General features: G+C 36.5%; 1 protein-coding gene across 3 annotated transcripts; it reads left to right on the top strand.

Annotated features, from left to right (window-relative positions):
* Positions 1-552: 552 nt before the first annotated feature.
* On the top strand, positions 553-26981 carry LOC106054430 (oxidoreductase HTATIP2-like). Of its 3 annotated transcripts, none has more exons than XM_013210271.2 (6): positions 553-683; positions 16775-16958; positions 17178-17285; positions 20120-20257; positions 21231-21292; positions 21539-26981. In XM_013210271.2, the coding sequence occupies exons 2-6, from the start codon at positions 16776-16778 to the stop codon at positions 21804-21806; spliced, it is 759 nt and encodes a 252-aa protein (XP_013065725.1). In that variant the 5' UTR covers positions 553-683; position 16775; the 3' UTR covers positions 21807-26981. The 3 variants fall into 3 exon arrangements, with proteins under 3 accessions (XP_013065725.1, XP_013065724.1, XP_013065726.1); XM_013210270.2 differs by lacking the exon at positions 553-683 and adding an exon at positions 13442-13707; XM_013210272.2 differs by lacking the exon at positions 553-683 and adding an exon at positions 14173-14194.
* The last annotated feature ends 227 nt before the right edge of the window (positions 26982-27208 follow it).

The raw sequence follows: 27208 nt of genomic DNA on the forward strand, positions 1-27208 counted from the left end.
TTATCCAGGTGGTGCTACAATCATCAATGAGGAATCTTTAAATTAAACCTACAAGCTCTATACATTTTGTTGTGCAAAAAAGACGAAAAAAAAACCTTTCTTTAAAAAAGAAGTTTGAGATCTATTTGAAGGGGGTTTTTTTGTTTGTTTTTCTTGTCTCCAGTTTCTAAAAAAAAAAAGCACAAGTTAACATTGTTAAACATGGTTTAACTCATTTGAGATCCATCATCCTGTCCGCAAAAGATCATTTTGCTGGACACACAACATCGCCAGCTACATGTCTAATAGATTTTAAAGGCAATGTTCTACTTGGTCGGTAATGGTGAAGGAAATCACGAGGCCATTACGAACAAGTTTGAGAACGGCTCTCATATATCTACAATATGCATTTATCAATCGTATCAGTGCATCTCTATATTAAGACTTCGTTGGTAGGCCTACTGTAACGTAGTTACAACGCGCGGAAAAAAATGTTATCGATCTGATAACAGCCAGTTTAGAAAATCAACACCTATGTACTAATGAAGACCAAGTCAAAAATTAGGATGTAGTTATTTTGATCAAAAAATGATATCATTCTTTTGTGTGGGCCTATTAATAAGCAACGACAAGATCGAAGAAGACATATTAGTCTACTAGACAGAGAAACTTTCCTATCATTAGTCAAGTCAAGACAGACATAAGTAAGAAAGAATAAGTGTAGCAATGTTTAGGCCGATATATTCGCCATGAATTATTATTTTTTTAGTCACTTGTAAATGTCATTTATCTAGACAGAGAAGTCCCAGAGTCCTTCTGTTCATTTTGTTTATTTGGTATAAAAAACAATGAAAGCTAGATTTTATGCCGGAAAATTCAGCGGGGTGTAAACGTGAGAGCTAATTAGGGAAAGCAAGAAGTAATTAAGGATATAGAGAGAGGTTAACAACATAGAGAATATATGATCCGTCTCTGGAAAATAGGTTAATTTCTCTTCTCATTTGTATTTTGTCCAGCATCACATAGATCTAGATAGATGTTATTCTAACTGCCTCGCCTTCCTTTTTTTTTTCTTTTCATCTATTGTAACGTCTTAAAAATGCCTAAGCTGATTTTGAAAAAAAAAATTATCAATTTACATCCTGTCGGGTAAGGATCTCATGAAGATAAGTTATTCCTCGAATCCTCTATTGGGCATCAACTATAACAAAAATCAAACAAAGCATTAGGGTTTATTAAAAGAAATTTCTATAAATAAAAAAAGAACATAAAACTAAAATGTTATTTAACCTTGGTTAGGCCAATAATAGAATATGCATCCTCTGTTTGGGACCACTCAACTCAAGAAAACATTAAGAAACTGGAACAGACACAAAATAGAGAAATGAGATTCATAACAAACGAATATTCACATCTGACTAGAGTAACACCTTTAGTAAAATCACTAAATTTAGAAAGCCTTCAGGATAGAAGACTTAAAAGTAAAGTAGCAATTATACATAAAACACTGAACCTTAATCTTCAAATATAAAAACAAAATTTAATTTCAAAAAAATACTCAGAAAGACACAAAGATAACAGCACATTCCTCGTTCCATATGCTGGGACAAATTTGTACAAATGCTCCTTCTTCCCCAGCGCTATTAGAGCATGGAATGGGTTGCCTGAGCTAACCAGGAAAACCAGTGACTTGGCAGAATTTAGGTCGTTGGTTAATATGCATGACTAAATGCATGACGCGTAGGACTTTTTTGAAGTAACGTCAGTATTATATAAGATAAGAAATGTAGCTTATTGTGATGGCAGCACGGATAACGAAAAGATAACTTATAGCTAACTTGGCTTCGTGTTCATTGCTATTGAGCATTATTTTCGTTCTATTTCAGAAACAAAAACAGTTCCGAGCCACACGTGAAGCCAAGAGTTTGACTTGTAATGCAACTTTTAAAAATAAAAATTACTAACTCGAATGTCTCTCACAATTTAGTATCAACATGTCTTAACCCTTCTTAGTATAATTCTGGCGTTGTAGACGCCAGGAGAAAGAGTTTTTGAAGCTCTGAAATGTAGATTGGCGCCAGATGCTTCGCCCGGACAGCTCTGAGTAATCTTAAAACGCTACCCCAAACATCTTATCTGACCAGTTGAGTAGACTTAAGCTCCTCGCATGCCTTTCGGCGCATAGTGCTCTCTCCACAGCAATCAGTCTAATGCAAATTTCACAGCAACTTCCTTGCTGGTGCCCCAAAAATTCTGGACTTCTAAAAATGTGCGACGCCATTTTAGACGTTGGCGGCCATGTTTTTTTTTTTGTTATTTCCTCTTTTCGGCTTTCATGTTAAGGTTGACTTTGGTAAACGTGTTTCGTCTTGTCTAATGATATGTCTCGCATGTCAATAGACGTTCAGTCGCCTGAACAGCGAATGACTGTGCGGGAAAAGATTTGAATTAGATTTCTATAATGGAAACATATCTCGGTATGTTATTCGTAGAATCCTTCTCAGACATCACTGCTCAGCCTCTTTTCAACCATACACGTCTTGAAGCGTAGGTGGCCGATGGGACAATGATTGTATTGAGTTGGTGGATTTGTTTGTTCAGATATGCCGTACTAATTAAAAGACGGCTCTTGATTTCCTTTCCGACATGTAACACCATGATATACATCTCCATCGCTTGAGATAAGTTTTCTATTTGTTCAAGATCTGTATGACCAATGTTGATGGGGGAACTGGGTAACCTCAACCCTATATGCATAACTTTGAATGCGTCTTTATCAGTCATCTCTTGCATAAATTTAATTGTACTTTAAAGCAATGCTATTCGTCTGCAAAATCCAACTCTTTTTGGTTTACACCATGGGAACCCGAATGTATCCTGTTTAATGTATTTTTTGTATGACAACGTCTATGGCTACAGCAAAGAAAAATGGGGATACGATACGCCCTAATCTCATATCGATGTTGAAGAATTCCACCTTCTTACTTCCACCGGGTGACACCGACCCTAGTGACGCCACTGCACTTAGGACCTATAGCATGCTCGGAATGAGTAAATACTAAATACAGCTCCGGATTTACGACAGTGTGTCTACCAAGTGGGATTAAACGTACAAGAACTCTTTCTTTCTTTTAAAATATAGCATGCTTTTAGATATAAGTAATTTCATTCATAAGTGAATCTTTATTAAAGGTTTTGAAAAATTGAAGGGGCCTCCATTTGCCTAAATCCGGCCCTGCATGTAGGCTACCGGTAAAAACGTATTCAATTCAAAGTAATTACGGTTGCGATTGTACAATAGTTTGTTGAAACCTTGAGAATTCATTTAGCTTACCTACATGTTATGTTTCGTAAAACACTCACAGTTTTAGACAGGCCTACATATGACGAGGACAGCTACGACATAAGGCCGCGGTTTGTGAGACGGATTTAGAATAGTAGTGCCAGTGCTGACTTTGACACCCAGTCCGCTTCTGCTTCAGAACGACTTTCTTTGCGTAAAAAGTCGTTTAGGCAGTCAACTTTCTTCAAGTCCAGTCCATCATAGTAGGGACTTTTTTTTTCTTCTTTGTTACAGTTTTCTCTGATCATTGGATCTAATTAAGTACCGGCGATGGTCACAACTTTTGACCTTACATGTGATATAGACATTCATCAAACAAATCTAACCTAATTACGCAATGTAGCACCATATTGCTAATTATTATACTTTCGAGTAAGCTCGTTTGTTGTTGTTTTTTTTCACAAGATAAAACGTGCTGATGGTTGCCAATTATAACAAATGTTTGTTGTTGTTTTGTTGCTTGTTTTCGAACTCATTGAAAGCGCATGATAGAGCTAAAAATAGTTCATAAAAACCCAGCGCAGCTAAAAAAAAACCCAAAAAAACTAGTATTACCAATGTGTAATCATCTCATAATGGCAGCATTACAATTGCCATGACGCCTGACTGCCTACACAAGTGAACATTTATGATAAAGTTGCTCTGGATTTATCCTGTTATTAACACAAAATATAGGCTACACGTACAATTTAATCAAATCAATTATAAATTCAAATTTTTTTTTTCTTGGACGATTTGTGGATATAACTTTAACTTGTCCAATATCCTCATACCAATAACCGATTTTCAATCATGCTAAAAAAATAAAAAAATAAAATTGTTCACTAAGGGCTTAAGTCTCCACGAGGGAAATAATTCAACTAATATAACCACATCTGTAAAGTACGATTTCTTTCCCTTGTTCAAGATACCAAACAAAATAGTTAAATAATTATCAAAAGTTAATTAAATATTTTTGTTTATAAAATGATTCTTGTTTTTTTTTTATGTAATAGAAATAATTGTGGAAAATTTCAACTTGATCCGAGATTAGGTGTGGGAGCAATAACAAACTTTTTACCAGACAGAGTTGATATAAACCTTGTATAAAGAGCACAAATATAGTTTGTGTTGAACCACTAACTTACAATCGGTTCCCGAAGTGGTTCACTCAGACAGGTAAAAAGACAAGTTTCAATATTTTCAGCATGAATATCAGAAACTATAAGCTATTAACAACCCCAGCCCTATTTCCGTCCTTACAAAAGGAAGTGACGCGTGAATACTGAAAATTATGCCAATCATGGGTGTAGCCACACCCTTACATAAACTATAAATATATGTGTTTACATAATAGATATTTATTACATTCTGACCCTTCATTCTTTCGGAAGACGTTTATTGTATCCTAGAATATGTTATCCTGGAGTTAGTGGGAAAATTGTAGACACCCCACACTTGCCAGCAAGGGGGTCTGGGAGAGCGCTGTAAGCTCCTCCAGAGGGGTTAGGAGCGGAGCCCCGTCGCCAAGCACTATTTCCGGTATTTAAAGCCAAAAAATTCATATTCTGAGGTATCTACAGTGCATTATCCTGCTAATAAAATTTTTAGTTCAAAAACCTAATCTGCTATTCTTACTTACATAGGAATTAGATCATCCCGCGCCGTTCGGCGCATTGGAAGGCAACCTGCCTCCACAAAAATCTGTCACTGGCAATGTCTGAAGCCTCTTACCACCTGATGTCCACTGCTCTGAGTCCTCTATGAAAGTGTGGCGCCAAGTTAGACAAGGATACCCCTGTTTCCGCTTTCCTCGTAAGGGGCCTCCGTGTCAATTCAATTCTTGTTATGCGTAATTCATTTTGTCAGAGAAAATGTCCCGCAAACCTCATGCGACGCTATGTCACAACCTCACTAAGTGATCGACTCCCATTGCGGCATAAATTTCCTCTATAGCTGACTCCTAAAATCCGTCTTAGCCATATTTATTGAGGCACATCTGGTCTTTTTCAATTTCGGAAGATGACTTCCATGCTATTCACAGCGACTGGTAGAAATATGTAACCTCTCTTGGCTAAGCTCTTTGAATTTGGTGACTGTAGTTGGCTTTACATTTTATATCGAAAAGGGAAGTTTTATCGTCAAAATCATCTGTGGGGGGGGGGGGGGGGTTAAACTAAAAAATCTCTGGAAGTTTTTTTTTTAACAATTCAAAACTCCCTTAGCTACGCTCATAGAATTTTGTGACTGTAGTTTGCTTTATAATAATATTGAAGAGAGGGTTTTTCAACCTCAAAACTATCTGTAGGGGTTTTAAACTTAAAGCCCGTTGGACAAGGGGGGTTTAAACTCAAACCCCCCTTTGGCTACTCTCATGACCAGCAAGACAGATGAATCGGTGTGTACCATGCTCGGCAAGACTGATGAACCGATATATGACCTGCTGAACAAGACAGACGAACAGGTGGCTACCATGTCGAGAAGAATAAGCGATCCGTTACTCATCGGAGACGCTGATAATAGTAGCGCTGTCAGCGACTGTGATAAAGAGTTGTGCAAGCGTGGCTCTCACGACAAGAAGCCTGACGATTGCTGCGAATATCACAACGACAGACATAGACCTGATTATGTCCACGTGATTCTTGCAGCCTACACCCAGGCTTTCTACGAGATCTGCGCTGATGGGAGCTTGCTGGGAGAGTGCAAGTACCAGAAGACATGCCAACAAGGTCTGGACCCAACAGGCGCTTGCCCAGAGGCCAAAACCAGCGAGAAAAGCCCCGAAGGTGGTCAGAAGAACCCAGTGAGACGTCGTGCAGCAGCTGAGGAACTTTTGCACATTGGACGTTCCCTACGTTCCCTACAGGCATGTCCCCCTGATGCTGCTGGGTTTGGTGACCTGATAGCCAGATCTCCTGGGGGCCTCCGACTAAATTGCAAAGCATTCACCGAGAAAGTCAGCGACATTCTGGATCAACTGCATTGACAACAAGAGCTGTTACCTCCGCTCTACGTGTCCGGTGGCTAACGCCAGCAACAACCTTCAGGATGGAGAGATAACGAGAGAGAAACTTGATCAACTGGCGAAGGAGAAAGCGGCATCTGCAGATAGCAGTGTGGATGACTTTGTGGGGAACACGCTCCCTGCCGTCTGTGGCTCCCACAGACCGACCTCCACCTGCACTGACCAACGTCCACTACCCTGTAGGGCACCTGAATCTGTTCGGGACGAACAGAGCTGAGAAGGAGGCAATGTTGTAACTCCGCTCCCAAGCCACACTGATGGTGCGCATCAGAGCGACATTCAACACAAGTAGTGGAAGACATGTTTAGACAGGAAGAAGGACTGTTGTGAATCCGTCTAAAGTCATGGGAGTCTGAACAGTCTGTAGCTGAGTGCTGTCCTGTGTGATACTAGGAAACTGTTTGGGAGACCTGGAGCGACACTGGGAAATGTGTCGGTGGTATGTTCTGTGTTCTGGTATGAAGTAGGACTCTCAGAACTTAAGACATATTACTCCCTCTGACTTTATAGCAGAAGTCCAAGTCTAACTAGTAACTATTACTATTTGTTGATGCCTATAATAAATAAATACATCGTTTACCAGTCGTTTACTGTTGCCGACCTGCCTTTTCGTTGAGTGCATGCCTTAGAGAGTTACAATATGAATAGTTGTATAAATCGTGTAAAGTGATTTACATTTGTTGCACCGAAACTTTGCAAGAACTATAATAGTGTTACGAATGAACAGTGACAGGTAGAGGTCACTATGTGTGACCCCGGCGAGATGACACAGCACCGAGTGTTATCTGGAATCTATGCGTGAAAACAAAGACAGGATGTGATGTGCCTCACTTGTTGTTCCAGGGGACGAACAGATTTACGAAGGGGGGGGGGGGGGGGGCATTGTGACAAATGAACAGTGATAGTAGGTGTCCTCTGAAATCGACATGTATAAACAACGACAGGATGTGATTTTCCTCCCATGTTGTTCCAGAGGAGACCTGAAGTGTTTTTGCAATAATGGACAAACGATTAGGGACTGTATATAAACCAGAGAGTTCATGTGAAAAGAGGAGGACAGTCATCGTTACTGTGGTCTACTGTGCGAAACAGTGGACTTGAGCCGTTACAGTCGATACAGTCGATGTAAGACGTATACGCTACATGTTACAGTGACGAATTGTTATAGTTGTTATTCAATAAAGTTAGATAAAACTGAAAGTTTAGTCGTCAAGTTCTTTGCTGTGTTTTTATTTGTGTGCCAACTAATACATCTAGCCAGAAGATTCAGAAATACGTAACAATTGGTGTCAGAAGTGGGATCCTTTCTGGCTGAAATGTCTTCGAAGAAACTACTTAACCAGCTGTTGGTCAAAGAATTAAGGCAAGAACTTCGCGAGAGAGGTCTGCAGCTCAACGGTAACAAAGAAACACTAACAGAACGCCTAAGACAGGCCCTTATTGAAGAAGATCAAGATCCAGATGAATACATATTTGAATTAAACCCAGATATGACAGAGATCCTGAGTAACATGCAGGGCCAGATGGACTTAATGAAGGAGAGCCTCAAGAAAATAAACGCCATGAATGAAAAAGTAAATGAACAGATGAGCTCTATGAACGAGAAGATTGACCAGAGAGTCAACACCGTGGAAAAAGAAATGGAAGAGATAAGGACTCATGTCCAAGAACAACTGAGTAAGGAACGGGGTACTAGAACAAAAACAATAGTGCCCGAAATCTCTGGGAAGATAAAGCCGCCTGTGTTTGATGGATCCATCTCATGGACTGTTTACAAAAGACAGTTTGAGGCAGCGGCCAAGGTTAATAACTGGAACACTGAAGAAGAGAAAGCGACTGCTCTGGTGTTAGCTTTAAGAGGGAAGGCAGCAGAACTTCTCCAGTCAATAACAAATCAACAAGATTACGCTGCCATTGTTAAGGCTATGGAGCTCCGTTACGGAGACGAACATTTACAAGAAGTTTATAGAGTTCAGTTGAAAACCCGACAACAACGCTCCGGTGAAACCTTGCAAGAGCTAGAGGCGGACATAGAACGTCTTGCTCATTTGGCATATCCGACAGCAGCACAAGACTTTCTGGACGTCGTTATCACTGATGCATTTATTGATGCTATTCGAGATCCAGAACTGAAGAAGGCAATAAGAATCAGTGGTAAGCGCAAATCCAGCGAAGCTCTGGTCTACGCCCTCTCCTATGAAGCCGCCAAAGACGCCTCTAAGAATATCCATCATGGGCGTATGCTGGAAGTCCAAGAAGAAGATCTTACACAACTTCTCAGAAGGGTAACTGAAGTGCTAGAAGAACGCAGACCAAATAAGACGCATGAAGGACAGAATAGAACCAGTGTACGTTGTTGGAATTGTGGAGAACCTGGCCATCTACAAAGGAACTGCACGAGAAGATTTCCCCGACAAACAGAGTATCAGCACAGACCGGAGACAGATGCAAGGTCAGGTGCTCATGTCTACCAGGGAAACTAACTTTCGCCGGTTTTATGGGGCAAAAATCGGCGATCAAGAACATGACAGCCCCTGCAACTATAATTCCAGTCGCTGTGTTAGGGAAGAATAAAAGTCTGTACATCAATGGTAGAATTGGATCTCGAAATTACCGTTTTCTTCTAGATACGGGTGCCTCACGTTCAGTCATTCGTCCAGACATTGTCAAAAATAACGAAATCAAGAGAGTGAACTCTTACTCCTTGAAGACGGCCAGTGGAGAGATGATGCCTATACATGGACTGACAAATATAAACTTTGAGCTCGGGCATCAGTCATTTATACATGAATTTCTGATCGCTAACATTACGGATGACTGTATTATTGGGCTCGATTTTATGCAGAAATGTGAATTCTCTCTGAACATCGGAGGTGGTACTTTGAAATGTGGTGATGTTGAGATTCCCTTGCTCGGGGATGAAGATGAAGAGAATGGTCAAATAAGAAGAATCCTTTTAACAGAAGATACAAGTCTGCCAGCTCAGTCTGAAGCAATTATCTGGGGAAAGTTAGAGCATGGTCAAACTGCAACGATGACGGCGATAGTGGAAGGCATTGAAAATGACAATAGCGGAATGGCAGTAGGAAAAACATTGGTCCTTGTCGGAAAAGATCAAAAGGTGCCCGTCAGAATCATGAACCTCGGCCTACAGGAGAGACATCTAAAGAAAGACAGCCCCATCGCAATATGTAATACTCTTGACATGATCAGAAACTGTAATAATGATATCACGATCGTTAATTCCACCAAACCTTTCAATCCACAAATTACCAAGCTCCTCACAGAAATGAAAGTGAATTTATCAGATGAGCAGTACAGCAAAGCAGAACAGTTGATTATGGAGTTTGCAGATATTCTGCCATCTGATGAAGCAGACTGCGGACGGACAAACATGGTACAACATCGAATAGACACTGGAAACACCAGACCGATTCGACAGCCACCACGTCGCTTGCCGCTAGCAAAGCAACAAGAAGCTATGGACATGATAGAGGGAATGACGCAGCAAGGAATCATTGAGCCCTCAAATAGTCCTTGGTGTTCGCCTATTGTCTTAGTAAAGAAGAAGGATGGATCTATGCGATTTTGTGTAGATTACAGAGCTCTGAATGAAGTCACACATAAAGATAGTTATCCACTTCCTAGAATCGACGATACTTTGGACACGCTTGCAGGGTCCCAGGTATTTTCTACTCTGGACCTAAAGAGTGGGTATTGGCAAGTTGAAATGCACCCCAATGATAGAGAGAAAACCGCCTTCTCTGCTGGCAACGGCCTCTGGCAATTTACTGTGATGCCATTCGGTCTCTGCAACGCACCAGCCACCTTTGAACGATTGATGGAGAGGGTTTTACGAGGACTTCATTGGACCACATGCCTAGTTTACCTTGATGACATTATTGTAATTGGCAAAACGTTTGAAGAGCACCTTGCAAATCTGAAGGAAGTATTTCAACGGATAAGAAGTGCGGGAATGAGACTCAGCCCAAAGAAGTGTTCCTTATTCAGGAAAAACGTTAAGTACCTTGGTCACATTGTGTCAAATGACGGAGTCAGCACTGACCCTGACAAAGTTGAGGCAGTGAAACGATGGCCTACGCCAATTAATATCCATGAGCTGAGAAGTTTCTTGGGACTCTGTACATACTACCGACGTTTCGTGCCAAATTTCTCAAACATCTGTAAGGTCCTTCATCAACTGACAGAACAAAAGAGGCCATTTATTTGGACATCTGAATGTCAAGAAGCTTTCGAGAGGCTGAAAAACACACTATCCTCATCACCAGTATTGGCCTACCCCATTCCAGGGAAGACATTCATACTCGACACAGATGCAAGCAACACTGGAATAGGCGCAGTCTTGTCCCAAAAGGTGGATGAAACTGAACGAGTCATCGCATACTTCAGTCGAAGCCTATCGAGAGCTGAAAGGAACTACTGTGTGACGAGACGTGAATTGCTGGCTGTTGTGGATGCAATAAAACATTTCCACAAGTACCTATACGGGCAGAAATTTATCTTAAGGTCAGATCACGCAGCTTTGCAATGGTTGCTTTCGTTTAAGAGCCCTGAAGGTCAGGTGGCAAGGTGGATCGAACGTCTTCAAACCTATGAATTTGAAACTAAGCACCGAAAAGGGCAAATTCACCAAAATGCTGATGCACTGTCTCGACGACCCTGCAAATCAGAATGTAAGCACTGCAAGAAGGCTGAAGAAAAGGAGGTAGCTGTCAATTGTCATCGGCTCGGAGTAGATGTTTCCGGACCCTGGTGTGATAAAAGGATTCGAGAGGACCAAATGCAAGATGAAGATCTGGCTCCCATTCTTCTATGGAAAGAAGATGGACAACGGCCAGATTGGAAAGACATCTCTGAGAAGGGGGTAGCCACCAAGGCGTACTGGGCTCAGTGGGACTCGCTGACGGTGGTCAATGGTGTCATCAAAAGAGTTTGGGAATCTGCTGATGGAACATCCAATCGCCTTCAGCTGATGTTACCGAAGGTGAGAGTTGCTGAAGTACTGAAAGAGATGCATAATGGCGCTAGCGGATCTCATCTTGGTGTCAATAAGACTCTGGAAAAGGTTCGTCAGCGGTTCTACTGGTTCAGATATAGAGAGGATGTAGAGGAATGGTGTCGAAGGTGTGACATATGTGCGGCAGCAAAAGGCCCTCGACGCAAAACTAGGGGTCTTTTGCAACAGTATAATGTTGGTGTTCCATTCGAGAGGATCGCAATAGATGTAGCAGGCCCATTTCCTGAAACCAAGAAAGGAAACAAATACATCTTAGTAGTCATGGACTATTTCAGCAAATGGCCAGAAGCTTATGCCATACCAAATCAAGAAGCTATCACAGTGGCCGAAACACTCGTGGATAACTGGATCAGTCGCTTTGGTGTACCTAATGAGTTGCACTCTGACCAGGGCAGGAACTTCGAGTCCAAAGTTTTCCAGGAGATGTGCAAGACACTTGGCATCGAAAAGACTCACACGACAGCTCTCCATCCGCAATCTGATGGGATGGTGGAGCGATTCAACAGAACCCTAGAACAACATCTGTCTAAGGTTACTGATGACCGACAAGACGACTGGGACACTCATATCCCCATGTTCCTCATGTCATACAGAGGATCCGTTCATAACACCACAGGATATACCCCAGCGAAGATGTTATTAGGTCGTGAGCTTCGTCTACCATGTGACCTGTTATTTGGGATTCCGAGAGATACGCCAGTGTCTTCAACTGAATATGTCACCAATCTCCGAAGACGATTGGAGAATGCTCATGTATTGGCCCGCAGAAACATCAAGACCAACAGTGACCTGATGAAAACGAGGTATGACAAACGGGCCAATACGTCGGGGTTCCATGAGAATGATGTAGTGTGGCTCTATAACCCACAGAGACGAAAAGGCAGATCCCCGAAACTCCAAAGAGACTGGGAAGGTCCATACCGTGTCGTAAAAAGAATAAACGACGTGGTCTATCGGATACAGAAAAGTCCACGGTCCAAGCTGAAGGTTGTCCACGTTGACCGACTCCATCAGTACCGTGGTGAAATAGAATCTGTTCGGGACGAACAGATCTAAGAAGGGGGCAGTGTTACGAATGAACAGTGACAGGTAGAGGTCACTATGTGTGACCCCGGCGAGATGACACAGCACCGAGTGTTATCTGGAATCTATGCGTGAAAACAAAGACAGGATGTGATGTGCCTCACTTGTTGTTCCAGGGGACGAACAGATTTACGAAGGGGGGGGGGGGGGGGGCATTGTGACAAATGAACAGTGATAGTAGGTGTCCTCTGAAATCGACATGTATAAACAACGACAGGATGTGATTTTCCTCCCATGTTGTTCCAGAGGAGACCTGAAGTGTTTTTGCAATAATGGACAAACGATTAGGGACTGTATATAAACCAGAGAGTTCATGTGAAAAGAGGAGGACAGTCATCGTTACTGTGGTCTACTGTGCGAAACAGTGGACTTGAGCCGTTACAGTCGATACAGTCGATGTAAGACGTATACGCTACATGTTACAGTGACGAATTGTTATAGTTGTTATTCAATAAAGTTAGATAAAACTGAAAGTTTAGTCGTCAAGTTCTTTGCTGTGTTTTTATTTGTGTGCCAACTAATACATCTAGCCAGAAGATTCAGAAATACGTAACAATATCATATTTGTTTAACAATATCCTTTATAGATTTTGCGTTCTAAACGGAATGATGGACGGCACAGACAGATTGACGGACTGACATACCACACAAAACTAATAGCGGTATTATCTTTTCGGAGGCCGCTAAAAATGCAGGTGACAAAACGACATAGAGTAGCCGCCTGTGTACAACACACACATAGGATAATACAATGACTCAATGAGACTTACACAATGACTCCTCTGCCCCTTCTGCCTTTCAAAGAGGCATTTATTTTTATTGTTCAATTTTTTCATCACTAGATCTAGCTAGAGTCTCTATATATATCATATTTAATCTAGATATATATTTTACCATTTTAAACGACTCGCTTGCATTGGCTTGACTTAAAAAAGAAATTGGCTTATTTTTCTTAAGAATACGATTAGCGATTGTCTGGCAACACTGTAGTGATTGTCACACACAGCACACTACTGGACTACACATACTAGTCATAGGGTCTAATCAGCTTTATTCGCTTCAATCCATTTTGCGTTGTTTACTTTTAGTAATCCGCAAATTCTTAGCCCTGACAGGCTCCCCAATGAAGTTTCTCTGGTTTCGATGTGACATTATTATTCCTTCAACTGCATTAGCAGTATTTGTAGTTCTGTTAGCTTTGCTTGGATTTATCATTAAGAAAGAACTTGAAGGTTCTGAAAATACGGAAAGACATTGCAGGTAACCGTAAAGTACGGTAAAGTCACTAAAGAAAAGTCTTACTAAAGTAGAGAATCGAGAGTTCTAGACTGAGTAGACTAAAGTGTCTATAGAGTGTATGTATGCGAAATCACATAAAATACTCAGGAAATATATCTACAGTCACTATTAATTATACTATTATAGATCTAAATATTTTTTAATCATCGATCATAAAATAAATTTTACTTTAAATGTGTTTTGAGTTTTGGGAATTTCAATGTTGACAATGTAATATCAAAATGTACTAAGTCTAAAGTGTAAGATAGATATAGATCTATCTACCAATCATAAAATGATAAAATCATATGAATCTACTAGATCTAGTAGTACACTATCTTCTAGGTCTAGATGTAGACCAATGTACTAATAATAATATATGTAGACTCTCTATCTATATTAATATTAGTAATATCTAGAATGTCTAGATTCTAGATCTACTGTACTTGTTCAAGTTGTTGTAATTCAAGTAATTGTATTTGAATTAGTATGTATTGTAGATCTACTCAGGATAAACTCTACTCTAGACTTAGACAGTCTAGATTGGAGTCTAATCTATTAATTATTATAACAAATATATGACATGATCATGATCCCCTGGATTTAAAGTCTAGAATCTAGATCTATTTGTGGTCATTGTGGATTATAGTTTAAATAATATAAAACTAGAATAAGTATTATAAAGTGTAAATCAATGTTTCCCAAACTGTTCCATGAGGTCTGAATAGCTGTTTGAATGAATAATTTTAAACTAGTAGGCCACCATGTGAATTAATACCTATAAAAAAAATAAGCAAAGCTAAATACTTAGAATGTACGAAGTGTTCCGTTAAGGAAAAGTTTTGGGAAACACTAATGTAGATGATATTATAATTATACGGCCATAGGTGGCCACCCTATGGCACATCGCACAATTAAAAGTGGCACATTTCACTGTGAGAAAAGAATAAAGAAAAAGCATGCCTGTTCGGAATAATGATCTAATAAGCCATATCTATAGGCCTAATAACCAATTTTTAGAAGAAAAAAAAGTTTCATGTGGATTTAATTTACTAGCGATCATGAGGCTCAAATTGACCGAAATGTTTATAGAACTAATCAGATAAAAAAAAACAACAAAGGACACGTTGGCTTAATGTAATTGTTAGCATTGGATTGTTGGTTTTTTTACTTTTATGAATATGCATGCTCTCTCTTTTTGTTAACCTTGGAGATTATTTATGTTTCAACCTATATAGATAGATTTTAAACTTTTCTCTTTATTTGAAAAAATGATGATAATTTCAACATTTTCAAAGACTTGATTGGCCTTAATTCACACTTTGAAAAAACAAGATGGTCAGACATATTTGAGGATGCAAAGTCATGTCTAGGAAATCATCAATTAATCAAAGTAAACTAAGCCATCATTCATGAAAATGATCAAAAACAAACTGAGGTCATGAAATTAATTCTTAATATTACAGATTTGGTGAAAGCAAAGCAAACTGAAAAAAAACCTTCTGAAACTAGTTAAATATCTATTGCCTGTATGTTTATATTTTTTAAAATTGTTAACACTGTTCATAAGTTATAATTAGTCTATAGGTCATACAAAAATAATAAATTAAAATTATAAAAATACAAACTAAAATGTTCAAAAAAAGGCTTAATAAGTAAAGTTTTTTTTTAATCCCTCCTCTACTACACAGGGGACAAGGTGGCTGAGTGGTTAATCGCTCGGCTTCCGAACCTGGGGTCCTGGGTTCGAATCTCGGTGAAGACAGGGATTTTGAACTTCTGGTTTTTAGGGCACCCCTGAGTCCACCCACTGGGTACCTGACTTTAGTTGGGGAAAGTAAAGGCATTTGGCCGTTGTGCTGGCCACATGACACCCTGCTCGTTAACCCATAGATCTTAAGGTCTGAAAGCAAAACTTTTATTTACTTTTTTTTTTTATGAGATAAAAAATTTCTTTAGCTAGCATGTCTACCCTATAGATCTAACTGTATTACATGAGTTTAGTAGAAGATGAACCATAAAAACATTTATAAATGCATTTTTTTTTTTTTGCGGCCCCCAAAATGGGAAAAGACGCTATTAGTATTGTGTGGCCTGTCTGCCCGTCCGTACCGTTTAGATCTCAGAATCTAGAAGAGATAATGAAAATCAGACACCATGATATTTTAGATCGTTCAAAGTTCTGATGCAACGGCATGCAGTTTTTTTAAAATAAAAAATACACCTTTTTTACAACTATTCACTATTAATAGTAACAAACACTGGAGACTTTTTTTAGTAAGGGAGATGACTACTTACCATTTTTTTAAACACATTTCTGCAAATGGTTTTAGATTTTTTATAAAAAATTTTTTAAAATTATATTGCTAAGTTATGTAAGTTCTGTTTACTAAATACTACATTTACAATAAAAAATGTTAACTTTTTTTTTAAAGAGAAAAAATCTATTTACTATGCAAATAAGTTGGACATAATTTAAACAACAATTAATAAGTAAATTTTTCATATTATCGTGTGAACTGCAATAATCCTGCAGGATTAAGGAAAACAAAACTAAAGGAGTAAATTTTATTTTTTTTAATTGAAATGTTTTTTTTCTTGAGGCTTTGAATAAGAGATTGACCCTTTACAAAACGATTAGATCAATTAGATACTCTTTATAAGACATCAGTTAGGCCAGGTTCACATCTAACTTCACATTCACTTTCACCTATCCCTTGGTCTGCTGGACCTTTGGGGCACCACACAGGATCTGTCAACCTTCTTTCTCCATTCTTCTCTGTCATTTGCCTTTGATAGAATTTCATTATGATATTCTTTCTTTAAATATTGAAATCTGCCTTTTTTACCTGCCTGGGTGGACCACTTCTGATAGAATTTAAGGCAGATATTCTTCTGAAAATATTGAATCCTGCCTTTTTTCCTGCCAGGGTGGACCACTTTGGGGGCCGATTTTGAGTTTGTGTTTCCACACAAACTGTCTTTGTAACTTTGTTATCAATTCCTTTGGTTCTTAAAACTGACATTATTATTTTAAAATATTCCTCAGCATGGCAGAGGAAGCCCTAACAAGTCATGAGAAGTTTAAGTCAGAGGGCCATACTGCTTTTGTTTTAGGATATACTGGAGAAGTTGGGAAAGTTTTAGTGGAGGAGCTGAATGATTTAAAGCTCTTCAAGAAAGTTGTTCTTATTGGACGTCGACAAATTCCTCTCAATCTTGGACCAGAATTTGTAAGTTGTTTAGTATTGCCCTGTTTGAATGATTGTCATAAAAGCTATTGAACATGAATAGTTTTAATAAGGTCAGTAATGGAAGCCCTTTTAAAGAATTAATTTTCTTGGATTTTAAATAATTATTTTCTTGGATTTTGTTCACTAAAAATACATTTTAGTTTTTTCTAACACCTGAAATTATATTTATTATTTGTTTCAAAATATATTTGATAACAGGAACAAAAAGTGATTGATTTTGAAAACATTGATGAACATAAAGATGTCTTTGAAAACCTTGACATTGGATTCTGTTGCTTGGGAACAACACGAGCCAAATCTGGAGTGGTAAGTATTTTGACTTTTTTATTGATTCTGATCATGACCCTTTGAATAATACTTATCTCCAGAAAATTGATATATAACAATTGCGATTAAGCTGGTGAATTTAGTGAAAAGGTTTGTTATTTTACATTTTGTTAGATATTGTCTTGGGTACTAGAAAGTAATTAAGACTTCTTGAACACTTTCACCAATGTGGGAAGCGTGGTCGAGAGGCCTAATGCGCTTGACTTGGCTACCTAGAAGGGGGCTCGAGGTTCAACACCCGACTCTGGCAGAGTTGTGTTTACTGAGCGCCTATAGGCAGCACGGAAAACCAACTCCTAGATACAAACAACCCCCCCACTGGTCCACAAATTAGATTGGACCAAAAGCGCTCTGAGCATGCTATAAGCATGAAAGTAGCACTATATAAAAACTATAATAATAATAATGATGTCTGTGGTCCATCATGAACATTCAATGGCACCACTAATAGTGCTTTTCTTATAGTTAAACAGCTATGCTAGAAAGGGTATGTATCCCATATGGACTACTGCATGCCAACTGCAATCTTTTTTTCGGTGACATGAAAGGTGGTGGGTATACTAGAGGTGCGCTACAGAACATTTTAAAGACCAACTTAGGTGCCAACTTGCTTTAACTGACATCGAAGAGAGCACTGGCGTGAGATGACCTCCAAATTGGACATCTGGAGGTTTCTTATAAAGGTCAAAGGATACCTGTTAGAGACCAAAAGAAAATCCACTTATGATGACGAGCATAGACACAGGGTTTCCCTGGCCTCCTGAAATTCCACAATGTCCTGGAAATCTCCTGGAATTTTAAAATATCTCCTTGAATGTCCTGGAACTTTGCAGATAAAAAAAAAACAGCATTAAGAAAAATTTGGTACCATTAAATCAGAGGATGGGCCAGCATGGGCGGAATAAATTCGAAATTAGCTTTTCAGAGTCTGCGCAGAATGTGTTTACTGCTCCTTGACAATAGATCTATCATTATCAGATCATTTTTAGTGAACATATTGAATTTCATTGAAATTAAATCTATGTTACGCATCTTCAAACCTTATAATTTTGAGACTAAATTTTTCATCAAATATCATATTATTTGTTTGCACTGTGAATTTAATAAATAGATATAGACCTAGATATAGATCTGTAATCTAGATCTACATTTCTTATTGTGTGTTTGGTCAAGTTAGATAAAGAATCGTAGATCAAATCTACTTGAGACTTGATTATTGGATCATATGACTGTTCTAGAATACTAGATCTGTAACCTACATTTGTATAAAAATGCTTTAATACAAGACATCGTTTAATGAACCATAGCTTGAAAAAGATATGGAATATAGATCTATTTATATCTAGTTATACAAATCTTGACCTCAAAAATCATCCACCAGTGACACTAAAACGTTTTGTCATTATTGTAATAAAAACAAATGGACATTTCAAACATGGGTGAATCAGCACTTAAATCACATATCTGAAATCTGATAAACACAAGCGAGAGTCTGGTAAATCAAATGGCTGCCCGATGATGTCACCAATATTTCTCAAAAAGGCTTCCAAAGTGACTCTCACTTGTCCTACACCCATAGCTTTGCCGGTATTCCCATAAATACATATGGTCTTTAATAAATGCAAAGACGGCAGTCAACACCAAGTCTCTTGAGCACCTCAAGGACTGTAAGGTTGATGCCAAAATTGAAAGCTTTATCTCAATCACAAAGTTTTCTAAAAAAAAAATTGTATATCAATCAGATGTGCCATAAAAAATCTTCTAACAGTGCTAGGTTTGTTTTAAATTTCCACAAGGAGAGCAGAAAGTTTCTGCGGACAACAATTCTCAAACACATTGAAAAATTTCCATTGAAGAAAATGCAATTGTCCAGTTTAAAATGGCTAAAGCTCAAATACCCATTGCAAAATTGATTGGTCCTAAAGGATTTAGATGCCACTTTGAGCAGCATTATAACGGTTTTATTCCATTTTAATCAAAAGTTCTGCTGCATTCCAGTCCTTCTGTGTCACCATTGATAGACTGGATACTTTCTTTAGCCAGCTTGTGAACACTGTATTTGCTTAACTCTGGACAATGATGAGAGCAATTTTGTATATCATGAGTATGGTTATTTTATTTATGAAAGCTAAATTAAGCCAACTTTGGCAATTGTTATAATTTTTTGGCACAAATTTTATGTCCTGGAATTTTGTAATTTCTCCTAGAAAAGACCTGGAATTTTATATTGACTTTGGTGCAGAAACCCTGTTAGGACATCAAAAAGAGAACCTAAATCGACTACTGCCTAGTCTGCACTGAATGTGGCAAAATATGTAAATTGCAGCAGGGACTGTGTAGCCACATGAAATTCTGTACTCCTCATTAATCTTCGGACTCAAAGAAAAGCCTTATTATTAGATCTTGCCAGTAGTGTCTGATTCCATAATACATATATATATGTGCTTAAGACTATTATATATATTTTTCTATCTATCATAACTTATTCTAATCTGTACATGAAAAATTGAATCTCAATGCAATGGTGAACTTAAATTGTATGTATTAACAACTCAATGCACTCTTATTTCTTTTAAAAAAATATGTCAGTTTGATTTGTTTTTTAATTTCAAGATTTGAACCTACTGTAACGTTTAAGATGACTTCATGAAAAATGGTGATAGGGAAAAAGATTAATTGTTGATAATAAGAAGAAAGCTTATGAACAATTTGTATAAAAATTTAATTTAATGTATTCACTCCCTAAGAGGTTTAATATAGTTGGTGCCAAAGATTTTTGCACTTTGACAATATTCAAACTTTTGGTCTTTCAGCAAGGTTTCATCAGAGTAGACCATGACTATGTTCTTCTGGCTGCTGAAATAGCAAAAGCTCAAGGCTGTAAACATTTTTCATTGGTATCATCCCAGGGTGCGGACAAAAATAGTAGCTTTCTGTATCCCAGAACAAAGGTAATTTGACATTTCTATGTATTTCTCCAGAGAAACCTTTTCTATATCTATCATTATGTCAGATGTACATTTTTATGCTTGGCCAGTTAGGCTTTTATGTTAAATGCATAGAAATTGTAGATTACTTTTGCAAAGTACCATCACAGAATAGGAAATAATTTTGAGTCATTATTAGTATTTTCTGGGCTAAAGAATTTTTGATCCAGAGACCTTAGAGGGTTAGGGTAAACAATGTAATATCAAAAGCATGCATAGTTAACACAGGGGCTATGACATCACCATTGTGGTTCATTTTGTACCCCAATGATTTTGCTTTTTCACAAATTTTGCCAATGATGTGGTTCTTCTTGCACTGCTCTCAGAGAGCTCAGATCTAATTGAGTATTTAAGAGAAATAGAAAAATTGAAAATACGATAAAGATAATTTTTTACTATTAAATGTAAAAAAAACCCAAAGAAATACTAATCGATTTTTGTAGGGAAAAGAAGGAAAATGATATTGTTTCTAGCTGAAGAGACTATGAAATAGTACAAACTTTTAAATGCCTTGGTATTATCTTAGACAATAAGTTAAATTTTACTGCAAAAACTGATTATATCAGCAAAAAGGGGTGGCAAAGATTTCTATTACTTAGAAAAATGTCATCGTCTAATGTTAGTGAAAAGGCCTTGGCTATGTTTTATCATGCTCACATGTGCAAACAGACACAAAAACTCTTTTGTTCCCCTGGCAATGAAATCATCAAATAGAAACTATCTGATATAAACTTTTCGCATGTAAATTATGAGTGAGTCTGGTGTGAATGTATATTTTGGTTTTCTATAGTTATATTAAAGTTATAAGGTTTTGTTTGGTTTAATGCACAAATTGTAAGACAAATTTCCTTACAGATAATAAAGATTGTTATTATCATTATTATTTTTTAAATGTTGTAATTAAAAAAGTTTCTTTCATATTGCTCTTTTTTTTCAGGGCCAAGTTGAAGAAGCGCTAAAAGTGATGCATTTCAATAGATTATCAATATACAGACCAGGGTAATTTGTGCTTTAAAAGTAGTCATTTTCTTTGTTTTACATGTTTAGGATGTTCCTTCAGAATTAAAGATTATTACACCTAGTCCAAACATCCTGCTTGATGGTGGGGGATGGCAATGTTCAGGGCATTATTTTGGGACCATCTAGACAAGTTATGAACATGTCACACAACCAGGTGGCCATTGTATAATAATTTTTAAAATAAAAAGATTAGCTATATTTTAATAATGGAAATATTTATTTCAGTGTCCTTATGTGTGATCGCCAGGAGAGTCGTCCAATGGAAGCAGCAGTCAGGGTCGTTCTTAAGCCATTGTCCTACTTTTTCCCAACTGCCATCACAACTCCGGTGCAGATTATGGCTAGGGCAATGATCAACAATGCCATATCTTCAACAAACATTTCAACTGAACTCTATGACAACAAAGCCATTCATCAGCTGTCTGGTATTTCCAAAGGATGCAGCAATCTGAAAAGGAGTTTGTCCGCTCCAGAGAGCACTAAGACTAAGTAGCCTTTTCATCTTGTTACTTTCAGAAGCCAATAACATGAGGGAGTGCTCTGCATATTTAAAGTACATTCTGTATTGAGTGCTTCTGATTAACTACGACTGCACAAGTCATTCCATTCATTACTCTATTTTTTATTTTACAAATATTTGTACTTTCTGTGTTATGGACATGAAATTATAGCTCAACTCTAATGAATTACTTTATAAGTGCAGTTGAAACTTGCTCATCAATTTATCAAGTTTTCTTGATGGGGACAGCAGGAGGTAGTAATTTGGCAAAGACTTCTCTATGTATTTAGAAGAACATTGGGGACTGTAACGGGTGTGGAAATATTTAATTAAGCAAGTCTGAACCAAATTAGATTAACTGCCACTTGACATTTATGATGATCAAACCAATTTTTTTTTTTCACTTCCTATTCTTTCAGTAGTTTCAAGCAGTTACTTACTGTAAATTTTTATTTAAAGGAAGTTCCAGCAATTCTTTTTTAAACTGTTTTAATTTTTTGTTTTTTAAATTGTAACTTATTTGTTTGATATTACACAAAAAAAAAGTGCTAAATTACCCGCTTTGCCAATAATGATTAACATAGTATTGTTAAACGTATATTATGTTATTATTGTTCATTATGTTTGTGTAACTTATAACTTCAGAATGATTTTGTAAAAAAAAAACAAATGACATGGGGCAAAATAAATATAAATTGAGCTTTAAACAATTATTTTTATCTAACTGCACAGACATCATAAATATAATATATTCAATTATATGTGTAATTATTATTTATATTTACATAAACTGGCCTATACATTTTTATATGGTTTTAAATATTTTATTATGTAATCCAGAGTTATTATCAGTGGACTATAGCAGGCGAATCCGATGCCCTTGTTTGTTTTATTAACTTGACTCATTTAGTGTTCACATTTCTTTTTATAAATTGACAAGAACAAATCAGACTTTTGAATCTTTGCTTTATGATGAGTTAGAACATACTGTCTTGAAAGCATCTTTATATTTGTTTAAATATGTATATAACTATGTCTCACAAATACAAGCCTTGATTATGCTTTTTTTTTTTTTTTTTTTGTTTTTTACAAAGTCTTTTGTGGGTGGAAACAGTCATCTGGATCACATTTTCTATCATTTCTTGTACATTTTTTTTTTTCCATTTATTTTAGTAAATGCATTTGTTGACTGTGTCATGAGTTTAAAAAAATCCACTTATTATGTGTATCTTTGCTGTTTTCTTCTAGGTCACATGTTCTTGTTTGTTGTTTTTTTTTTTTACAAGACTTGCAATTGTTATTGTTTTGTCTCTCAAGTTTATTGTAATAAACGAAAAAATACTATTGAAATCTCAGATATCCTTGTTTATAAAGTATTATAAAGATTTTTCACCTTTTATATGCAATATCTATTTTCTTCTAATTTTCAGGATGCTTATGAATATCCATACATTTTGGATTATTTTATGAAGAAATAAAAACAATGTATTAGAACCGCTAAAGATTTACTCTGGCTACTTAGACATTATTGTCATTACTCTCTTACCTTTGTGACTTCTCCTCAGACCAGAAGGTTTGCTCACAATGAACTAATGCTGTGTTGCCACACTTTATCCAGACTTAATAATTGGCATGGCATTTTGTCTCATAAGGTTCAAATGTAAACTTACCCTTATTGATAAAATCTATAAGCAATAATTAATATTTTAAGTGAAATTTTTTAAAAACTACAGCCGTTAAATTTTAAAATAAAAAAGAGTGTTGTTTTTTTGTTTATTTAACCAATATTATTGAATTTGAATTATATCATTTTTACTGGGCTGCAAACTTTTACTTCACCTTTTTTTTTTTTTAAATCTGTCAAGGTCTTATTTAGTTGTTTTTTGTTTGTTTATTAAGTTGTAAAAGAAGTGGTTAAACAGGGTCAGTGATTTATTGCCCTTCATGTGTTTAGCTTCTAAGGCATGCATTTTATGTGCTAATATTGCTAAACAGTTTACACTGGTGGCATACTTTGCAAGGGTATAACATTTATGCAACTTTTTTTTAGTTTTCATTTGTAGAGTCTCAGTTAATGTAAATGATGGTATACTGATAGTTAAATAGATTCCACTTGTGTCAACCTGTTAGTGATTTCCTTATATGCCATTATTGGACATACTCTCCAACCATGAACAAATGATCAATCATAAACAAATGTAAGTAAATCTGATATGACAGTGAGCATCAATGAGATACGAGGAAGAGAAATTTTACTATAAATTGTAAGGGATTAATTACAAAATCATATTAAACTAGCTGATACTTGTTATTTGCTACCTACTTTTGGCCAAATACTTCTCTCCAAAATGGTCCTACTCACACTCTCCATCTATTGGTTCTTCAATTCTACAATTGGATACTAAATAGTTCTTATTATTTAAAATATTCCCTTTCAACTAGTTTATATATTGGGGTAGGAAAAATCGCTTTGTTATTAAGGTGTCTATAATAGAGGTAATATTTTCTATTTAAAATAAAAATAAGGTTGTATTTTATGCTATTAAACATTTGTATTTCACCAGTATTAAAACTTATTGGGTCCAATCAAGGGTGACAATATCAATTATGGAAAATTTTGAACATGAAAAGTGCTTATTTGTTCTAATTACATGTTAAGTAAAAACAGTTTAAAGTTTAATTTTTTTTAGTCTACAAGTGGGACAATTGATGATTAGTGTATCAGTTAGTGAGCTAGGGCTTTGGCTTTTATCTATATTGTTATAACTGTGGTGGTGACATGGTAGGAGTAATCAGCCAACACAAACCACACAGGCCAGCATACATGAGTGGTTAATCATGATGACAGGGAACTCTTAGAAAAGTTCTGTAATCTGGAGACTCCATGTGTAAATCACTCGTGATAAGGTCATGTGATCATCTAGAAAGAACTGGAAACATGTAATGACATTTCTGTCACATTTGGGAAAGCCTTTGGGAACTCTATATAAAGAGTAATGGTGTCAGTACAATTCAAAGAACTGGCGACATGTATGTGGTGTTTCTGTCACGTTTGAGTGAGAAGAGTGAGAGTGTCAGGACAGTTCAAGTCCACTGTAAAGTCGGTCAGGTACTTTGAATCCAGAGTAAAATCTGTCGGGTACTGTAGAATCCAGGAGGAGACAAAGAGGCCAGTAGAGTTTGGTACAGTAGTACAGTTTTCTGTGAAGCCTGAAGCATTTATATTGTCACTGTTTTGTGTTCTCAATTGTACATTATTGGCTGTTTATTTATTAGACTCGTTAAAGAATTATGTTCTGGAACCCAAGTTGTTCTTGAGTTGGTTGTGTTGTGCAGTGTTTGCAGAGTTTAATAAGCATAGCAATATATATGTAACAGTAAACATTAGTTAATAAGTTTAGAGCTCAACATTTGTCTAGTGAGTACTCAGCATGTTTTCTTGTGAGCTAGACTTGGTCCTTATTATTTTTAGCAATGCTTATGCTTCAAAATAAAGTTGACTCAAATGTTTTTAGATTCAATATTCCCTGGTGATAGGACCTATGCAACTTAAGTCAAGACAATAGTCATACTTATGAAGATGCTACAGCCTTGTTAATAACAATAGTAATGTGTCACTGACCACTTGGACTTATCAGTCATAGTTTACTGTATTAACACTTACTTATCTGTAGCTGCTTTTATCTTGGACAAATTTGACTCTGCTTATTGGGTCTGTTTCTAGATTCCATAAATTGCTTGATTGTTGTGATTATTTTTTAAAAAATCTTTGTTATTATTCAAAGTTTTTAAGTTACTGAAATTGTCTTTCCTAGATGTGTGCATTGTGTTGTATCTACTCGAGCTTTGTGGTCATTTTCTGGTTAATTTTAATGTTCAGTAACTCTTATAGCTAATTTTTTATGCAGATATTTATGTATTAAATTCTAAAATTGTAACTAACTTTTTAAACTAAGACTGTTTGTGAATTATATGAGTTCTGAAAAATACGAACAGGCTTATTATTATTAAAAATGATTGTAAGTAAGAAAATTTTTTTTAACAGCAATTGTATGTAGGTATACATTTTTTTGGTTAAAAAGAATTGCTTTTTTTTTTTAAATTCTCAATATTTAAAAAAACTTTGACTAGCCTTACTACTTGAAGCTAAGCTGCAGTCATGGAGGCCTCATTTGAATGACATCTATCTAAATATATGTTGCTTTCAATAGTTTATGCTTGAAAATTAAGGCATTTTGTCATTTGTTTCTGATAATCATTATTGTACAACTGCGTTTAAAGGCTCATGGGATTTTGTATGGCTACTGTTTTTCACACCATCTAGATCTAAGCATACAAGTGAGTCATAAATTGTCACAAGGCTTAGCTTGTTCATTTATGTCTTTCCAAATTTCTGTTCTTACGTTTTTAAGTGTAATACTTTTGTATTATAAAAGCACACAGAAATTGTTACAAAAATGTAGTGCAATATTTTTTTTTCATTTCCATTTTTATACATTTCTTTGCACTTAAAAATTATGCTCACAATTCTTCAAATACTTTTTATTACTAAACGTCTTTTAAGGCCAGTTGGTTCTAGTTATTTAGTTAAAGTTGGCCTTAGACCATGAGCAGACAAAGATGCTGTGTCATAACATTCTTAACCAGTCAGGTAGTAAGGTCACATACAAAGTATCAGATACTAAGTTATCTTTCTTTGTTAGCATCAACATTGTTTAATAAATGGGTAGGTTTGAGTGTGGTTAATAAATAGATGTTTAGTTGTGATGCATCAAAGGAGAATGGGTGTGGAGATATGGATCCATTCATTATTTTATGAGTATCAGACAAGGCTATTGAAATAGCTGTATGTAGATCTAAAGGTCTTTGATTTGTAGTTCAAATTCATTCTTTAAGTTTTAGGAAAGGAGACTTGAAAGAAACATTATATTCTATGTATTATAGCATAGGATGTGTTGTTTGTTGAAGAGAAGCTGTTGTTTTTTTTTCCTTTCATTATTCCTGCATTTGGACTTTACTAGTGTAGCAGTAGGCTTCCTTCATTCTTGATTTATTATTTAATGCCATTTCAATTGGAACTTTCAATGTTTAAATGAGACATGATTATCTTCTGTATTTTCTTGAAATATTTTTATGAAAACAAATACATTTTTTTTTTCTAGACTATAACATTGAATAACTTTTTTTTTTTACATAGCTGTTAATTTGTTGCTGGCTGTTACTTCTGTGTATAAAGAAAGTGTGTGTGTGTGTGTTGTTGTTGTTTTTAAACTTTTTTTTATACTTTTAAAACCTTTGGTGCCGGCGCAGAAGACAGAAAGAAAACTTAAACAGACTGCCAACGGACAAAGGCTTTTTCTGCATGAGATGCGGGAAAATATGCAGGTCGCAACTGG

This window comes from Biomphalaria glabrata, chromosome 10 (assembly GCF_947242115.1).
Source record: "Biomphalaria glabrata chromosome 10, xgBioGlab47.1, whole genome shotgun sequence".
Taxonomy (NCBI): domain Eukaryota; kingdom Metazoa; phylum Mollusca; class Gastropoda; family Planorbidae; genus Biomphalaria; species Biomphalaria glabrata.

What these genes read in the sequence shown, in the direction of transcription:
- LOC106054430 (XM_013210270.2), top strand. Translation starts at nt 13,571, where the DNA reads ATGAAGTTTCTCTGGTTTCGATGTGACATTATTATTCCTTCAACTGCA. An exon ending in AATACGGAAAGACATTGCAG is followed by an intron (nt 13,708 to 16,774) that starts GTAACCGTAAAG and finishes AATATTCCTCAG; the next exon opens with CATGGCAGAGGAAGCCCTAA. An exon ending in TCAATCTTGGACCAGAATTT is followed by an intron (nt 16,959 to 17,177) that starts GTAAGTTGTTTA and finishes ATTTGATAACAG; the next exon opens with GAACAAAAAGTGATTGATTT.